The 18,897-nt window shown below is 39.0% G+C and overlaps 2 protein-coding genes across 3 annotated transcripts; both read right to left on the bottom strand.

Moving 5' to 3' along the window:
- Nucleotides 1-937: 937 nt before the first annotated feature.
- On the bottom strand, nt 938-5,724 carry morf4l1 (mortality factor 4 like 1). Its single transcript, XM_053426532.1, has 12 exons — nt 5,566-5,724; nt 4,323-4,369; nt 4,161-4,228; nt 3,973-4,059; nt 3,390-3,467; nt 3,254-3,279; nt 3,000-3,091; nt 2,795-2,896; nt 2,602-2,690; nt 2,315-2,487; nt 1,489-1,573; nt 938-1,399 (listed from the first exon to the last, which is right to left on the bottom strand). The coding sequence occupies exons 1-12, from the start codon at nt 5,603-5,605 to the stop codon at nt 1,315-1,317; spliced, it is 972 nt and encodes a 323-aa protein (XP_053282507.1). The 5' UTR covers nt 5,606-5,724; the 3' UTR covers nt 938-1,314.
- Nucleotides 5,725-8,150: 2,426 nt separating this feature from the next.
- pias1b (protein inhibitor of activated STAT, 1b) lies at nt 8,151-16,906 on the bottom strand. Of its 2 annotated transcripts, XM_053426895.1 has the most exons (15): nt 16,861-16,898; nt 15,815-15,876; nt 14,715-15,147; nt 14,433-14,517; nt 14,200-14,247; nt 13,426-13,516; nt 13,187-13,321; nt 12,936-13,041; nt 12,488-12,561; nt 12,169-12,329; nt 11,527-11,660; nt 11,267-11,438; nt 11,049-11,188; nt 10,924-10,961; nt 8,151-10,229 (listed from the first exon to the last, which is right to left on the bottom strand). In XM_053426895.1, exons 3-15 carry the CDS (start codon nt 15,142-15,144, stop codon nt 9,897-9,899), a joined length of 1,947 nt encoding a protein of 648 aa, XP_053282870.1. In that variant the 5' UTR covers nt 15,145-15,147; nt 15,815-15,876; nt 16,861-16,898; the 3' UTR covers nt 8,151-9,896. The 2 variants fall into 2 exon arrangements, with proteins under 2 accessions (XP_053282870.1, XP_053282869.1); XM_053426894.1 differs by lacking the exon at nt 15,815-15,876 and having other exon boundaries at nt 16,861-16,906.
- Between the last annotated feature and the right edge of the window lie 1,991 nt (nt 16,907-18,897).

The following is an 18,897-nucleotide window of genomic DNA, read 5'->3' as shown; positions in this document are numbered from 1 at the left end:
AAATGGATCCACGATCAACTGTCATATGGTCCATGTTATGGTCAATTATTACATAATGTAATAATTGTTGCATCTTTCTCCCAACATGTGAACTACTTTGTTGTCAGTGTTGAGCAAATCATTTCTCCTTCAAATGTCTTGTTTTATTGGATCAACCATCCACAACCCAGAGATATTCAGTTAATCATAGTTTAACATTTTTGAAACTGGTACCTTTACGTTATTGACACTTTTTCCAGAGTTGTTCGATCAGTTGTTCAATCAGAAATGTTCTGTCTACTAAATTATTGACTACTGTTGTAGTTCTAAGTTATTAACTACATGAAATCAAATATATACTAAAACCTGTCTGTCCGTGCTCAGGCCCTAATAAATAGATATACAATGCCAGTGAGTATTTACACACATTAACACAAACAAATGAAAACAAATCGTGTTAAAGTAAACAGACATAACTAATAACACAATTACTCATAGTAAAATGATAAATATTAAATTTTGTGCAAAGATTGAAGGTTTTTATTTATTTGCTATTAGAGGAGACAATGAACTCCTATAGATCTCTGCTTCCCTCTATTAAAAACACAAAAAGGGGTTTTACAGTACCTTAGAGAAAAATTAGGCTGTGCAGTTTGAATCAAGCCCGTAACGGGTTGATGATTTTGGTTTCCACTGACTGTTCATCATTTGTTCTCAAAGTATATATATATATATATATATATATAAATAAATAAATAAATAAATGGCCACAAGATAAATCAGAGTATACATAATGCTTGTGCAGCTATTCTAAGGAGTTTCCATTGACTTGGAATTAATTTGGGACAACCAAACCAAAACCTTATATCCCCCTAACCAGGACCTCAGAAATTAAGTAGTCTCATCAGGACTGAGCTTTGGTCCCCATGAGGTACAGCACACACAAAGACAAACCAACTAGAGAGTGAAAGACTTTTATTAGAAAACGATGATAGCCTACAAGACAAATTTAGCCAGCATCTGCACAGGAAACAAAATAAAAACCAGGATGAAATTCCTTTTCACGAGATTTTGGAAAACACCGGGCAAAACAAGCATCATAGAAACTAAAATGTGGTACTGAAAAACATACCAATACAGGAAGAGTGTACTCAGCAGCTTTCCACATGAAAGAAAAATACAATTTGTCCAGGGATTAGTGTGACATCTTGCTCTGATCCTTCCTCAATAAATCGACAGATCCCGCACAATCCGCTCTCCGAAGGCTGTTTGTGATCCCGTCCTTTCCACAGTCTCCAAACTTCCACAAACAAAAGGCTTCGAAAATAAAAATCCTTAAACTGCCTTGCGGTGGTACTCTGGAGGGGCAACTTCATAGTCACTTGCATTGAACAGCGTCGCCGAGTTCTTTACAAGGTACCTGGAACGGAGCAACATTTAACTAATGTTTGCTGCAGATGAATCAATAAGAGTTTTTATTCACAGCTTTGTGAAAGCTTGAGTACTCACTTGAGAAAGTCTTGTAGATAACTGAGCAGGAGTGCAAGGCTCTTCTCGTCCAGCGGAGTGTACGCCAGCATGGCTCCGATTCTCACTTTCAAAACCAAACAAAAGAGTTTTACAAACCACACAACCGGTAACCTTTATTCATAACACCTTTCTATTCCCACTTCACTGGTTCAATTCTTATAAAGCAGCGCAGAACACAGGTCATAAAGCTAAAGAAATGTGAACAGTGATCTTCTCTAAATGAAGGTAAACACAGCTACAGGCTGCACCCTTGTGCATTTCTTCAGTTTCCTTTCTATGTACAACAAATAATTCAATAGCGTGTTAGGGAGCTGTTCGGTTTGCTTTTAATGTACAATAGTTCCGATTTTGTTTTACATGCTCATCTCATTGAAGCCAGTGTTGATTTTCTAGATATTAACCAATTTTTTAATGTTTTTGAGTCAGAAATCAAGATTGTGAGTTAAACATCAGAAAAGATCCCTGTGTCTAAAGAGGCAGAGATCTCATTACAGATGTGGTATTTTATCATGTCAGACTGGAAACTACAGTTTAATGCTTTTAAAGCTTAGATGAGTTAGGTAGCGAGCTTGAGACTTAAGGCTGAGTACCAATTTACATCATATCAAACAGTGTCAACATTTGATACCCGAGTGCATCTGGATGAGAGGGTAACAGAGGATAGAAGGAAACGTGAGTCCACACTTCAGGTCAGTGGGTGCACACGAAAGCTAAAGATGAAGAATAGGTTAACTTGATTCTACAGCGAGAGGCAGAGGACTGGCGAGAAGAATGTTGTTAAAAAATATTGCAACAGTGTTTGTACCGAAGAGTCTGAGTAGATGAGGAGCGCCATAGATTTGAGACATGGATGTATCCGTGTGATTGGCCAAGATGTCTGCATACTGTGGCCTCTCAAATTTGTAGAGAAGTTGCGTCCCCAGCATGACGTTGAAATATTCCCGGATACCAGCAACCACTTCGTTCACAGCAAACTCCCTGAGCGAAGAAAAGAAGAAAATCTTTAATCTTTACAACACAAAGAACTGGGAAATGGAAAAAAGAAGGTTGCATGTTGTTGGATTTCAAAATGTGAAAAATTAGTATTTTTACTTGCTGTCAGAATTTCCTCTTGATCTCTTGTAATTTGCATAATCTTCAAGAACTGCATCAATGGTCTTTTTGGCAGGCAGGTGGAAGAGCTAACAACATAGAATAAAGAGACAAAAATGCACTTTATGCAACAACATTAAAAAAATAAAATGCTGTGAAAACGGATACATCTTTAAAATCACTGGTTACTGACCTGTTTTTGCCGTGTAATCAGGTCCCAGTCATCCACAAGCCACGGTTTCAACTCCTCAGGGATTTTTACTTTAACCTCCACTCGATTAATAAAGGTTTCCTCCTGAACAGATATTCAGAAATTAGTCTTTTTCTACGAAACGGCAGCAAGTACATATTTAAGCACCGTACTCAGTTTCAGTGCAGTCATAGATTTGTGAACTCACACTTTCAACAGTTGGGTCAACACGTGCCCTTTTCTTTCGTGGAGGGTGGGTTGGGTCTCCTCCTGAACTTGTCCCTTCGCCTGGTCCAGGAGCTTCACATAGATACAAATAATTTACTGTTATTAAATTCATAAAAGATTTTTACTACACCATGTTATATGACTGCAGAAACATTTGTGCAATAAACTTGTAGATTATATTTTGGAGGGTTTTGGATTACGCAATTTAACAGTCAGTTATAATTGTTTACTTACTCTTCAGTTTGTTCTTTTTGGTTTTCCTACAAGAAAAAAAAAAATAGTATTGAAGTGACAATAAAACATTTAATAACAAGTATAGCACATGTTAAACAGCAGCAGACAAATAGAATACCAAATGACTTGCACTCACACATCAGTTTTCTGCGGTGGAGGAGGTATCTTCTTATTCGGTGCAGCTCCCCTCATTCTCCCTTCTACATAATGGTCTCTAAAATGAGAAAAATTGCATTAATTCAAAATGTACACAGAAAATTGTGTGAAGACAGTTTGCCTTTCACATATGAAGAACGCAGCAGGAGATTGTCCGGTTCAGAGATGTTCACAACAAAAAAGGAGGCAGGACGTATAGATTCCACTGCAGATATCACATGTTTCAGTTTTCAGCACATCGACACCAGTGTCAGCTCTCATAGAATCTCATTCGCTTCTACGTCAGCATCTCCTACATTGATTGCTCCTCTTTTTCATTCTTAGATATTTGTCTTTGTTTGAAGATCTGCGTCTGTTGCATGTTGGAAACATTATCAACACGCCAACTTACTCACTGTCAATTTTCCGGACGTTTTCCTGCTGTATTCTTAACTCACCACATTATTACATTGTTCTACTAAAATGTGATTAAATGTATTATTTATATATTTAAGCATTGGCTCTGTGGAGCTCATAATTCACTCTTTATTGTATGACATTAAAAACAGAGAGACTGCACTTACTGATTGGCCCTCTGAAGCTCTTTCTGTTTCTGCAGATTACTGTCCACATACTTTAGCACTCTGCTTTCAGGAACCCATTCGTCCCAGCTGGAGCACAAAGAAAATCCAACAAAGGACGAAATCAAGCACTTGTGAACTCTTCACAGTGCAAATCTTTAAGATTGGATTTAACTGAACAGGGAACTTACTTTTTATTCCAGCCGCTGTAATGAATAAAGTATTTGATCTGTTTTTCCTTGATGTTTGTCTTCACACACTGCAAAAAGAGACAGGATTGGCTGTTAAAACAAACACAGAGGTCAGAGACACAGAAGATGATCACGTGATCCGAGGTTACCATGTCAGCCTACCTTAGCTTCGTAGAGCAATGGCCCATGAAAACACAGCACTCTTTCACCTGCACACAGTGGTGGTCAATTAAAAATCAGCATGAGAGGAAGCCAACTCCACTACTTCCACATACACATGCTGAAAGTTCGTTAGTGGTTTCAGATTAGGGGAACATAAACAATTCTCCTCAAAGTCTTGGACGTCAGCCAGAACATAAGCCTTTAGTCAACCTGTGGGATGAAGTGCAGGCCTAGAAAAGATAGAATATTTATTACATTTTATAATTTTGTCAGGAAGCCAGATACAGTACATTCAAATAATAACACACGAGTAAAACAGAGAAAATGCTGACATTTCAGAAAACGTTTGACTCGCTGACAGTTGACTTTATGTCCAAAGTCCAATCAATAATTAATCATCTCATCATTTATTTACATTGCACCCAGTTAAACAGAATGTGTTTCCATTGAGCCAGTCACATTATCTCAAGGTTCAACAAACACTAAATCCAACAGCCTCAGAAACAGGATGTATATTATCTACTTTAATTTAGAAATGTGCTTTTCTTTTTGAAACCATTCAAGCAATCAGTGGTGAATGAAAACATTAAATTACTTAATTGTTATGCACTGTACTTGTGTGAATATTACTCTGTATGTATTTCTTGTATGTGTTGACTATAACAAGTCATTTATTTTCCAAACTAGCCAGAGAAAACTGATGGAAATGATTTCTCTACAGTCATTTTGCTGTTGATTAATGACCATTGTCCTTATGGAACAAATCCATGATATGAAACAACGATCCTCCTGGAACCTTCTCTTTCCTCTAAATGGTTAATTGACCTCTCAGGGGTCACGCAGGTGTTCACCGTGCTCTCAGTGTCTTTGATAGAGAGCAGCGTTGATCTGTCTAAGAGAAAGAACTGCGGTGGGTCCGTGAACACCACATGAATGATGCTCCAGCTCGGAGCTAGCTGCCCAACAACATGGCTGCAATCGGGAGCCCAGGCTGTGCTGCTGCCGGGCCGCTGCCGCCGCTGCGCTGTGTTGGAGAGTTAACCACTCAACACGGAGTCAATGTGGAGAACTACCGGGACGCGGTGCCTCTCCGTGGGCTCGCATCAACAATGAAAGCTAACGGCGCTAGCTGCTCGGCGGCAGCGTCACTGTCAGCTAGCGGCTAACCAGCTAACGCTACCAGCGGCCGCGGCGCTGAGAGAGGGCGCGGAGCCCGCCCGCGAGGAAATAGAGAGGTGGTTACCTTCTTGAAATTTAGGCTTCGGGTCCTGTTTCGGCGCCATTCACGGATTAAACTAACAAAATATGGGGAAAATCGCCAGCTCCCATTCCAGTCTGAGACGGCGCCGCTTTCTACATACGTCATGACCAGAGAGGTGACGTATTAAAACTGCGACGTGAGATGCGCCCTCAGACTTGTGAGAAACACGCCGTGATTCACATCGCAACTCTTCCGCATTTTATTTCCCGCAATTTTTGAAATTTTCTTTGTGTATATTTTTTAACAAATTTGGCTTCTGAGGAGAAACCAAATGAACACATCTTTACCACAGACTGATGATGTAATTATGTCAAGTGAAGTGTGTTTGCAGAATAAATATAAGGAAATATAACACAACACAATAACTTTACCTGCGGTTGATAGATTGAGTTGATGATACAGATTTGTAAGTGAAAAAGTTCAACATTTATTTAAAATAAAGAATAGTGGCTTGCTTATTGTGAAAATATGCAACTTTATTTCCTAATTAGATTTCTAACCCCTGTTTTCTCTCTCTCTCTCTCTCTTTCTCTTTAAATGCATTTTTACGTCGTTGTATTTTCATTTTTTGTATCTTCATACTCAGTCTGGTTTTAAATACTATGTTTGTATTGAAAACTTATTGCCGTTAAAAAAGTATGACCAATTGCAAAAAAAACACAAATGAATGAAATTAAAATAAAACACCCTTGTAAATCTATTTGTATTTAAAATTTTGTTCAATTCCTCTGGCACAGATTTTAATTAGTGGTTTGTTTTACAGAAGTAAAAGGAATATCCTAAAAATAAGTTGTAAAGCCAATAGCCAAGTCATTACTAGTTTAGATGGTTTTGATGAATTTTATCAAAGGTATACAGGAAATTTCTACTAATCAGAAAAATGTATTTGTAAAATATGGGTTTCATATTTTATTTATGTATTTAATCATTTCTGACTCATATTAGTCATTCATGGAAACTGCACAGCTACTATAAGGCGGAAAAATTACTAATTATCTCTGGTTTCAGTATATTTCACCATGAAATATTTCAGATAGGCTGCAATGACCTTTTCAAATGGAATAAAAATATCTCATTTCAGACTACAAGACTTTCAAGATGTTATAGTTCTATGTATATATATATATAAAAAAAATCAATGTCACCCTAATGCAGCTGTGTAGGATTTTCTGCATCTGTCCATTCTTATACTAAATCGTGAATGTACATTCTTGTACACAGGTCTCTCTTGAAAATGATGATGATGCAACCACAGTAATTCTTTCTTATTTATTATACATGAACAGATAAGATAAATAAACCAAATTAATAAATCATAAATGCTTTGGCCCCTTTTTTTTATTTCCAGAAAACAAAAAAATCATTACTGAGTGTAATGTAAATGTCAACTTGAAACCCCCAAAGGATCAGGAACACAACTTAAGACATGTTGTCTTCAGAGTCAACTACTGTCCTGCTCCTGTGCCTCTTCCTCTGCAGTCACAGCAGCGAGGCCACAAAAACTACAAAATCAGTTCAGTGTTTCACACAGTGGCAACAGACTTCAAACTCTCCTCCAAATTCTCACCTGTCCGGAGAACATTTTACTTTCTTGCATCTTAAAATATATAATGAATAACTAATTATGGCTTTGCATGGAACTGAGCAGACATTAACACTATTACAGACATACGAATGTTGTCGTTCCTGTAAATGTGTGTTACAATAAAGCAGTCCATTATAGAGCAAGAAATGTGCCAATAAAATCATAGTTTTAAAGTATTGAATTGTCATGGATGTATAAATTGCAACCTTTGTAATGATTAATGATTAATAAAGAGATAATCTGTCATTTAATTCTCTCAAAGCATTTTCTTATTCTGTCCATAATTGTAAATTAATTATTTAATTGAAAAAATGAAGTGGCAAATTTCATTTTGAAAAGGCTTTTAAAACTGTACTTATTGCTACTTCATCCCAAGTGAACTCATGCAGCAACATGAGCTTCTGCTAAAAGCCTTTCTTGAATTATGTGTATTTCCCTCTTGATTCCATTTTTAAATGATTGTTTTTTTATATTTTAAAGACAAACAGATTATTAACTGACAAGTTAATCTTTTCGCTGTAGAAAGATGACATAAAACACCTTTTAGATTTTTCATGGAACGGCCTTCAACATACTTAGAAATTCAAAGGGAAGTTCAAATACGATTAACAGTTTTTGATCTCACTGATCGCTAGGGGCACTCAACAGAAGCTACACACTCAAAGGACCTGACTGCTTCAGTTATAGATGCACAAATGAGTTCTGACGACTGAATCTAACACCGGCTGAGTCACAACCTCAGTGTCTGCTGTGCACTTCAAATCTTTGCGTTCTCAGTGACAGTTTGTTTTAAACAAGGATGCAACCTTTCTCTTTCACAACACAGATATTGATACCTCTATTGTGAGCCTGTTCTATAGTGAAGAGTTTAAAAGGTTTGATTGCCTTTAGGGGTTTTGCCAAACAACAAATTGAATAAAAAGTAAATCTTAAAGCAGAATGTGACAGGATGAGTTCTGCCCTATGACCGACTACAGAGATGCACTTTCTTATATCTGTTTAATTCTTACAAATATCAAACAGCACAGTAGACCTTGTAGCGGTTCAAAATGATCAAAGCCTCTAATGAGTTATTGACATCATCTGATAATAAAACGGACAGAGAAACAAAAAATGGTACATTGCGTGTCAAGCAACAATGACATTTTTAAATAGCATTAATTATATAATTACAAAAGAAATATCACATACAATGACAGCAATGCGTATCCACGAATCAAACAAATGCTGGAAATATATGATAATAAATAATCCTAACTGTAAGCACAAGTAAAGAAAATTAAGGGAGGAGGTGTGTCCATCATTACTTCAATAGTTTTGAACTTCTAGGCCAAAATGCATGTCGTGATACACTTGAAGACTAAGCTATCACAGATATCTTAATTAAAGGCTGTTGTAAATACACTAAACAACAAAAACAAGGGGCTATGCTAATCCTGCGGACTCACTAAGAACCCGCATAGCACTCTAACAGGTCAGCTTTCAGGTAATTCGCAGACACATGCAAAGCTGGAAACTACTAATGTTCTTAATGAAAATGTGAACTCTTCACAGCTCCATACAAACCTTTAGGTAAAAAAAAAATAGAAGAAAAAAAGCAAGTGCTAAAATAAAACAAAGATAGCATGAAATGTCATTAACTGCACTCGCTGAACACTTTTTAAGCCTTTCAATTAAATAAATACTTTAAGTGGACCAGAAACTAGCCTTGTCTTGAAAGCGGAGAAGGAATTTGGCGACTGGGAACTTCACTGTCGTTCGAATATGCACAGTGAAAAGAATATTCACTGTGTATCTTTTGCATGTAATAGAGCATTAGAGCAGCTGTGCTTTTAAAAAAAGACACAATACTGCAGGTCTAAAATGTGAATAAAGGTCCGATTGTGTCGCTTGCCAAGAGAAGGCTGCTTGCTGGACTAGAGCCATTCACACACTGAAAAAACTCGCTCTTACAATACTGACTTACTTCCAATTTATATGTATGTTAAATAGAGTATGAACTCTGATTTGACTGAAGAAAGCAGAAGGAAACGAGTGCAGAGTCATGACAACAGAAGGATGTAGCGTTTGCTTTTGCAAATTCTAGTGGCAACGGTTCCTCGAGGCATAGGGAATGCTTCTTTAAAAAACAGCATACATCAAACATAACTTACATCATAAATAATTCCTTAAAAATAATATGACCACAGCATGAATGTCTTTCAGAAAAAACTACAGTGATGGCATAAATGGCCAGATCTTTCTGTTGTCAAAACATTGTCATTGACAGAAATGATGCCATTTTGAAAATAGAGAAAGTGTTACACATTTTTCCTGTTTTGCTGTAACTTGCCTTTTGTACATCTATAACAATGCCCATTTTCTTTATATTCTAAATATCATGTTCCATAAGGTGTCACCTTACTGGGTTCTGTGCATGTAACATACTGAAATAATGCCATTGACATGGAATATCGAAACAAAACTGTAAAAACCAGGTACAAAAGATACAATATAATCAAAGGACCACATGAAGAGGTGTGAAAAAGTCTTCAGTATTCACAGAAAAATATCAACTGAAGTAAATCACTGGACAAGAAGCGTCCTAAGTTTATATACATATGATAAGTAAAATTGAAAATAGATTTTCCTCTCTGTACATAGGACTGTATTCTTTCATCTTCCTCTTCCTTATTTACAAAGTACTCCTGTTCTCGAGGTCCCCCGTGTCCTTCAGTTCTGTGTGGGTCTAGTCAAGAGAGATAACGTCAGATATGGAGCCATAAATGGCCGCTGCAGCTTCCACCGAGGACCTCGACAATCCTGAGAGGGCGTGGCTGTCCCTGTCTCGGTCTCGCTCTCTGTCTTTGTCTCGGTCCCGCAGACTGCTTGACGACACCAAACTGCTGGTGCTGCCACTGTTGCTGCCTCCGTTGGTGGCCGCCAGCGTGCTGCTCCCCGGGGTGCCCGGCGGCTCCCGCAGCATCTGAGAGGAGCCGTACGGCAGGAAACGGTTGAGGAGCAGCTCGTGGTCCTCGGACGCCGATGCAGCTGCTGCGGCGGCCATCACCATGTTGTAATGCTAACAGAAAAAGAGGAAAGCAACAGTTACCCAACAACCAAGCTTAATCCTGAAGTATGAGGCTGCCTTGTGACACTCTAGTTCAGGGGCTGTTTGTATGAAACAGAGATTAAGTAGCTTCTAAGCGACTAAGAGAGAAAACACAAAAATATATGGGTTTGGAATAAAACACATTTAAACTGTAAAACTACCTCTTGAGTCGTTGAGAGGTTAAAAGTGCTGGGCTCAGTATCTCAGCCATCTGACAGATTGACTACCTCTGCCAAGGAAGTTATGTTTTTATCCCTGTCCTGTTTGTTTGTATGCAGGATTGTGCAAAAACTACAGGATAGATTACAAAGAAGAATAATGGAAGGATGTGGTACGGGTCAAACAGGATCTGAATTGTATTTATGACTTTCTTTATCATTGCAAGACAAGATTTTTTGACATCGTCACTGATTTCCCACGGAATAATTCATGGGTTTTTATTTTTATTTTAAACGGGCATGTTTAGAGGGCATATATCTTTGATTCTTGGCAATTTGGGATAGCTTGATTGGATTTAAGGAGACAGTTGGGCACTGGCGGAGCTATGGCCTCTACTAAGTGCCATTCTGATTACTTCAGTGTTGTTCAGACTAAACTGTGTGAATAAGACTCGAGAGGAAACTATTTGCTGCGACATTGACGGGTAAGGTAACTGTAAGTATACCTGATTGTCGCCTTGGAGGAAGGAGAAGAAATTTAGATCTGCAAGAAAAGAAAGAGGTCTCAGTCCAATAACATTCATCATATTTGTTGTTACAAACTGATTGAACAAACAAACAACAACAATACCTGGCAGGTCACTAGTTGTGTGGTAATAGTGGCGGTAGTCCTGGATAAGAGGTGGAGGAGGAGGAATGTAGCTTGTCTCCACAGAGGGAATGCTGGGAGCTCTGGTCACAGGTGAATCCTGGCCGTGTAGGTTCAAAACTCTGAGAGGAAACAACATAATCATGTTAATGACAAAAAGCAGCAACACAACACTTCCTGCTGGTGGTGTGGTGACTCACGTCTTGTTTGGAGGTGGAGAGACTGGTGAAAGTGAGGGACAGGCCCTCTTAGGAGGCGGCTCATCATCAGGTTCTTCCTCCGAGGAGCTGTCCAGCGTCAGATCAATCACATCAAACTTCTTGTTGTCGTTTGACCCCCGTTTCAGCTCATGCGTATCTGTTCGAGACGAATCTGAGAAGAAACAGCTTAGTTACTCTCTGCCCACAGATCTTAATGACGTGAGCACACGTACAGAACGTGCAGTCTATGTGCTACATACCGCTGTCGACACCATTATACGAAGCAGACAGCTCCTGCACCTCTTTCTTTGACCTCATGGGGGACCAGTTTCCATCTTCTAAGAACTGGATTTCATCACAATCAGAACAACTACTCAAGATTTCCATGAACAACCTGTGAAAACATAATGATATTTCAATACAGGTATTTTTTGTGGAATTTATTACAATCGTCTTTAGACCTGATATTAATATCTTCGATCCAATTACAAGAGGACATCTCCGAATACATCTGGTCTTAGAAGGTCTCCACAAGCATTTCTGTCATCGGTGTCGATAAAGACCAAATGTTCTTTTTAGGCAGTTCAGTTTGTGCATTTCATTGTGTGAGGGAGAGCGCAGAGCTGAGAGAGGCTCAGCAAATCAATGTAAGCTCTGCTATAAAAAAAAAAAAAAAAAAAAAAGATCAATAAGCGTGGGTGTGAATATTGTGGCTGTGGCATCAAATAAATCTGTGTCTGGGGAAACTGAGAACTGTAAAAATACAATTGGTTCATTGTGAAAGTGTGAGCTGGACAAAGGATGTAAGCACAGTAAACAGTTATACTGTATACTTCACTTGCTGAAAAAGAAAAGAACATCAAAAAGAATTCATGCAGTAGATGAAGCAGTGTTGTGCTCACCCGTCAATTATGAGGTGCTCATATGGAGCCTTCTTGTCGCAGACTGGACAAACCCAGGTCGGCTTCTTCTCATTCATTTGGATGTAAAGCGTAGCATCAAAGCACTGAAGGTGTGAGCACGTTAACGCTCTGCAAGGGATTGTCAGCCTCATCTTTCCCAGCTTTAAAAAACAAGCAAAGGGAAACACACGGTAAAAATCACTCTCTCAACACTATACAATATAAGGATTTACGACAAATTATAGCAGAAGCAATAATATAGTTCCCCAACACTTAGAAATGTTCTTTATAAAACAGAATAGTAGTGAATAATATTTACAGGACAAAGGAGAGAGACTCGTAGACTGGTAGTGGCGATTTCGCTCTCTGGATCTGCGGTCAGTTTTTCTTTGACTGAGAGAAAGAACGAGAAAAGCACAAGGATTACATACAAGAATGAAGATGGTTGAATAAAAAAAAAGAAGAATGAAATATGTTGATTTATTCATTAGGACCCCAATCTAGCTTCTAATACCCTCACTGATACACACAGAATACATCTGACAATACAAGACAAACACCACACTTGGATTTACTGTATAGCTCCACACACAGTAAACAAATGTTTTCATAGAATCACAGAGTAACTTAAGTCCAAGCAGCACTTGATTCCCGTTTTATGTCCTAAACTTAATTCCTGGAATTTCCAATCTATCATTTTATGAAAAAATAACATATGTGGCAAAGCTAGTTCAACGTTGTCACAATAAAATGAAGCGGTGACTTACTTAAAGCTCTTGAGTGGTCAGGGTTCCTAATTCCTTTGGCCCTTAGTCTTTGCAGCAACACTGCAGACGACTGCTGTCTTACCAAATAAACGGCCATGGAAAAACTCTGATAAAAGAGTAAAAAAAAAAAAGGGATTAAAAAAGTCAAATATCCTCCTCAACGCTTCAGAGGAAAAAGGAAAACATTTGGTGGTACCAGAGCTGTTTCATAACACTTTCATAAGCCAATATTCTGTTATGGATCTTCTTACCCTCCCAATTTCTGAGGTCCATGACACCACAATTGTGTTGGGGACGGTGGTGGACAATCGCACGAGCGAGGTTATGTTAATAGGACGACTGGGCCTTTTTGGTTCAACTCCATTTTTGGTGGGAGGAAGATATCCCTGCAGAAAAAACATCAGACATCAATGACTTGAATTGTCGGTGGCTGGTGGCTCTATATGGAGCCAAAATAAGGAGAGATTAACGACAAACTGTGTGGACTCACCGGCAGATTACAGGGTTTGCCGTTCACCTTCACACACAGATTAGAGGGGAAATGATCCTCCTGGGGACAGCTCGTCTCCGACAAACAAAATCTGAAAATACGGAAAGTAGATTATGCAAAGTGATAAGTTTAATGTCAAAAGTAATTGGTTTCTGTTGCCACTTTCACAAAAAGGTTGGCTTGCTTGATTTATTTTACCATGTCAGTTGTGTCAAGTACAGCCATCTCCATCTATGATATAGGAGAGCACTGCTTAAAGGATGGCAGTCATCCCAACACTGAACATTTAATCCTGCAACTGTGCTTTGACCGGATTGTTCATTCAAATTTTTTATCATTTATTTCTTATAAAATGGCGTAAGTTCAATGTGTTTCAAAACCTGTGAATGTGAATCCAAGACACAGAAATGCCCTGCAAACCTCATTCCACAGCTCACAACCTGTTCTCATGGTAAACAATCTTGATTTCTAGCTTTAGTATTTAATACCACCCGTAAATTAAAGTAAATCTTTTTTTTTTTATATTTAAAGTTTTTTTTTTACTTTGTAAATCTTAATATTAAAGTGAACCTTAACCACATGGATGTTTATAGGATGTACAGTTAAGTTTTAAGACAAAAAAATAATGAAGTAATGGAACTGTAAAAGTGACACGGACATTTTTGGTTCAAAACTGAGAATAGCTTTAAACATACTTACTTTAGAGCAAATATACATCTTAAATAAGACAGAAGGGTTTTGTGCTGAGAAGAAAAGTATGATAGTTAAATGTACCTTAACTGGACTTGAACAGCAAAGTCACATTTAGTCGCAGATATGTCCCTAAAGGATAAAAAGAGAAGTCAGGTCACACTGGTGAGAACAGCTAAGCACAGATATTGAATAATAACTCAGTTAACTGTAATTGATAGGTGTCAGATAAAACCTGAGAGTTACAATGCTCTCACTGTATCATTTGTTACTCCCTCTGAGCTGAAGACAATTTGCACCAGAGCTTTCTCACTTACATGGAGCTGCTGATTTGTTGAACTTGTTGTGGTGTTAATGCGAAGGCATAACATGATTCCTGGAACCGTTGGCTATTGTCTGAGGCTACGAAAAAGAAATTAGAAACAGAACATCACAGTCAGGGGACAAATCTACAGAAAACACTAATCACTAATATGATCACATATTGAACTTTTACAGGGCATTTTGGATCAGATATCTGTGGTCACAATGCTCCATCAGTAAACATCAGAGAAGTGTTATCACTGGAGCCAGAGCTCAGCATGAAGTGGTGGACTCACCCAGGCTGGTTGGTTTAATGAGCTCATCCAGCACGTCATAGAAAGGTAGTCTCTGGAGTTTGACATCAGGGTGTACTGGGTGCAGGGCGGAGGGGAGGTGAGGCAGACTCAGCTCATGTTTAGGCCCAAGTAAAGATACAGGCAGCAGAGGTGACGGCGAACCGTGGCTGTCAAACCCCAGCTGAGCGAGGCCAGCGGGCAGGCTGGAGGCAGAGTGAACGCCAGGCAGGGCCAGGTCCACTGGCGAAACCATTTTGGTTGGGAAGCGCCGTCTGTAGAGCTCCTTGATCTTCATCTGGACCGCAGGACTGCAACCAGCCTTGAGTAGGTGGAGAGCTTTGGTCAAAAGTTCATGTTTGCGTCCGTGCTTATTCCGCCCTGCATACCCCAACAACACCTGGAGCTCCGAAACTCGAAGGCTCATTACCATTTGCTGGTGAAAAATAAAGAGTGGGAAAATGGTCTATTATACCCCGGAGAACACATAATTGCTACACTGATGTAAAGAAACACAATTTCTTTAGACCTTAAACATGATTTGTTTAAAACATAATATCAAAGCTGATTGGCTGATCCTAAATCTGCTTTGCTATCTTGCGAATTGTCCATAGAAGGCAAATATACTTTTTTTCAAATAAATGTACAAAAAAATTAACAAACACACCCACTCTGAGATGACTTCTTTGTGTATCTAGTTTGTCTAATCCATAATCTATCAATCTCCTGACACGCAGGTGATAATACAGGATGTGGACACAATAACACAAATATCTGTACAAAAGAATTAAATCGAATACAGCGTCACAGAAATGTTGATTCAGCTTTGGTTATCTTTTCAGAAAGCACAGTATGATCTCGTATTATATGACAGGAAGGACATTGTTATTTTTGTTGTAGGAGGTTCTCAAAAATAGAAACATCTTACAACAACACATAATCTAAAACCCTTGTTATACTTGCAATTCTCCAGAAAATAACAAACATCCTAATGCCATTAATTTGAGCAACGCCACAAGTTTAGGTCCACCCAGTATAATAACAATCCCTTGTCCCTGCTAGTGAACAAATCAAACACTTGATGTTAGATTTAAAAAGCCAACCTGATATTATGAAGCCTAGAAACAGACGTAACTGTCAAACTTTGATGACCAGTCGAGGTAATCTGTGAATTTGTTAGCACAGTTAGCCCCGAGAGAAACAGCAAAAGGTAAATATTTGAGTAACAGTAAACATCCTGGTGACGCTGGAAATCTAGCTACATACCTTCAGACATACGTAGGAGGAATAGTCGATGTGAATAAATGAATTGAGCTCTTGGATTTAGTTAAATGTCTTATTAGCGGTGCTGCACTCATGTATTTACTGAATTTAAATGACACAGATTATTTTATCGTCTGGTGAATGTGGTGTCAACAGAGCAGAGATTAGTTCAGTGGGGGAAACAATCAAAACAAGAACGTTTCGCGTTAATATCGACAGCTGCTGTGTATTGATGACCTAAACTGAATAGATAGGAAGAAGGAGACATTATAAAGCAGCTAGCAGCGCCTGCACGATACAGGTGTCAATCCGATTTAAACACTTACATTTACATTGTTTACTTCATCCCGTGTGTTTGAATAGTAACCATCAACGTGGGTGAACATCAATCCTATGCAGGCTGTGGATTAGTTCTGTATTTAAAGGGGCTTCACATTATATCTGCTCAAGAGATGAGAGGTTGGAAGCTAAATGCCGCTCGCCTTCCAGGGAATAGACAGAGCCCGTTTTTTGAAAGAGACACAGCGGTCCGGTCGGTGAATCCCTGTTTCTATCAGGTGGATGAAACTACGCAGCTGCTGAGTTCAAAAGCGCTAACGTGACTGGGTCTTTGGTCTTTTACTGAAAGCGATATGTGGCCTTATCTGCAGGGGACCGCGGGGACCGCCTAACGCAGCGTCGGCAACAATAACAAAGCTAATGCTAACGAGCTAGCCAGCCAGCTAACAGGCTGTTCGGGCCTCCCTGCCTCTCTGTTTCGTTGGACGCTTCAATCGCCCCGCTCCTCGCATCTCTGCTGTCGAACAACAACGAGGCTTTGGTTTGAAAGTGAAATATCGCAATGGGAAACGTCTATTTGTCAAGCTACGGTAGAGGCTAGCTTTACCTTCAGTTCCGCACTCTCCGCCATCTTGTTGTACTGGCTGCGCATGCGCAACAGCCAGCCTCAAGGGACAGAGAGGATTCAAAGTAGTCCGTCGCTTCTTGGCAGCGGACAGCAGGGGGCGCTGCCGGAGCACATACAAATACACAGGGATCAGAATATAATAGCTGAAGAAACTTTATAAACAAACCACTTACACCCAGCGCGTGTGGCCTGTACACAAAACATACAAAATAACACTTTTTTTTCTTCCTAGACAGTAACTGTTAATCAATTATTTTAGGCTACTTCTTCACAGTGTTACAGTGCTTGTACTTTACTTGTGTTTTTGCTTTATTGGTTTACTGAAGATTTAACATATCTCCATATAATAAAAGGCTTGGTCCCAAGATCAAACCAGAAGTTATCAACCTTAATTGCTTGTAAGTCCCAACCGCTCATCAATTATACGGGTTTTACTCAAATAGCCAAATCAAATGTCTAATAACAATTTGAGACTGATGCGGTGGCTCACAATGTTCCACTTGAATAAATCAATATATATGTAGAGAAAAGACAAAAACAACAGAAGTTGTTTGTGTATATTGATGACTGATTTTCCTCTTTTCACAGTGAACCATTAGGTGGCGCTATGACCCTTAGTTAATATTGACATATGGAGCTGTTCTGGCTTGGACACTGATCATGTGACAGAATTTCGGTGCTGCTTGGACAATGCACTGTGGAGTTATGACAACTTCGTCTCCTTTGGCGAAGGATCAACCTTCGCCGCACCTCAAGGTTTTCAGGGTTTGAGCAAATGTCACAATTCTGACCATGGTCATATGACTTGTATGAGATCATTGAGCTGTATATTGTAAACCAGCCAGAAGCAGTGAATCAAATTTAAATTCCTGTTACTACAAACATGTAGTTTGAGGGAGACTGTACAAAATACACTGAAGTTACAGCAATTTCATGTGTCACAGCGACGCGTTGAAATTTGACAACACGCCACTAACGTTCGACCAAAACTCACAGTTTTCATAAGACCTCATCATCAATGTCCTGAGGCCCCTCTGACAAAGTTTGAAATGGTTGGGTCTATAGACAAGGAGGATTACATCAACGTTTAAGAAAATACATTTCCTATTGCCACCAGGGGGCGCTGTGATTTTGATTCACGATTTTGTTTGTGAATGTCATCAGGCCAGGACTCTTATCATAGACGTCCAGTTTGGAGTCAATTGGACCATGTTTGTCCGAGATACAACAACCCTGTGTTTTGCTGGGGTATCATCAAATTTTGAGGCCACGCCACGGTCACACCGTGTGATGAAAACTCACCGTTTGATTTAGTTTTAATCTGCCAGGAGTCAAGATGACACTCACCGAAATTTGTAGTTGATCTGATGAAAACGCTATGGGGAGTTTTTGAAATTAACAATGTGTAATACGGCCAACATGCCCAACTTCCTGTTGCATTAATCAAATTGGTGCTAGGAACTTCCTTTTTCGTCCAGTCAAAATACACATTTACCGAGTTTTGTGCTGTGCTTTAGGGGGCGCTGTTGAGCCCGTTTGCCACGCCCATTCAAAGTTCAGAATACGTACATTTTCATCAGGCCTTTCGCGAAGTTTGGTGAGTTTTCGAGTATGTTCAAGCGAAAAATGCGATTCATTACCCTGAATAATCAAATGAAAAGCAGTCGGTGCTCGGACCCTAATCAAGCACAAATGATGAGCAATTGTTGGTTCCATACTGGGGAGTATATTTTATATATGCAGAAAAAAGGAAAGTTATTTTTTTGCCCGTGGATATAGTCTTTGCTCTTTCTTTATTGGTAAGATTAAAAAATCTATTTGCTCATATTTTGCTGTTTGACATTTTGCGAATAAACATTTGCTCAGATGAATAATCCACATTTCCTTTCATTAAACGATTTATTCAGTAGAGATGAAAACTATGACATGAACAAATAATCTACTCTTAATACAATATGTGGCTACTTACAAGGTTGCGGGGGGTGAAGTGTTTAGCCTACTAACTTCTGTGTTTGT

Source organism: Pleuronectes platessa, chromosome 7 (assembly GCF_947347685.1).
Source record: "Pleuronectes platessa chromosome 7, fPlePla1.1, whole genome shotgun sequence".
NCBI classification, from domain to species: domain Eukaryota; kingdom Metazoa; phylum Chordata; class Actinopteri; order Pleuronectiformes; family Pleuronectidae; genus Pleuronectes; species Pleuronectes platessa.
The sequence above is the reverse complement of the archived record's forward strand: the minus strand, read 5'-3'. Positions and strand labels throughout refer to the sequence as shown.

Excerpts from the sequence above, each read along its gene's own strand:
- morf4l1 (XM_053426532.1), bottom strand. The coding sequence starts at position 5,605 with ATGGCGCCGAAACAGGACCCGAAGCCTAAATTTCAAGAAG. Across the intron at positions 4,060-4,160 it reads TACAGCGGCTGGAATAAAAA|CTGGGACGAATGGGTTCCTG; the intron begins GTAAGTTCCCTG and ends TTTGTGCTCCAG. Across the intron at positions 1,574-2,314 it reads TCATCTACTCAGACTCTTCG|TGAGAATCGGAGCCATGCTG; the intron begins GTACAAACACTG and ends TGGTTTTGAAAG.
- pias1b (XM_053426894.1), bottom strand. The coding sequence starts at position 16,905 with ATGCGCAGCCAGTACAACAAGATGGCGGAGAGTGCGGAACTGAAG. Across the intron at positions 15,148-16,860 it reads CGGAGAGTGCGGAACTGAAG|CAAATGGTAATGAGCCTTCG; the intron begins GTAAAGCTAGCC and ends ATTTTTCACCAG. Across the intron at positions 12,562-12,935 it reads TGACCACTCAAGAGCTTTAA|TCAAAGAAAAACTGACCGCA; the intron begins GTAAGTCACCGC and ends TCTTTCTCTCAG.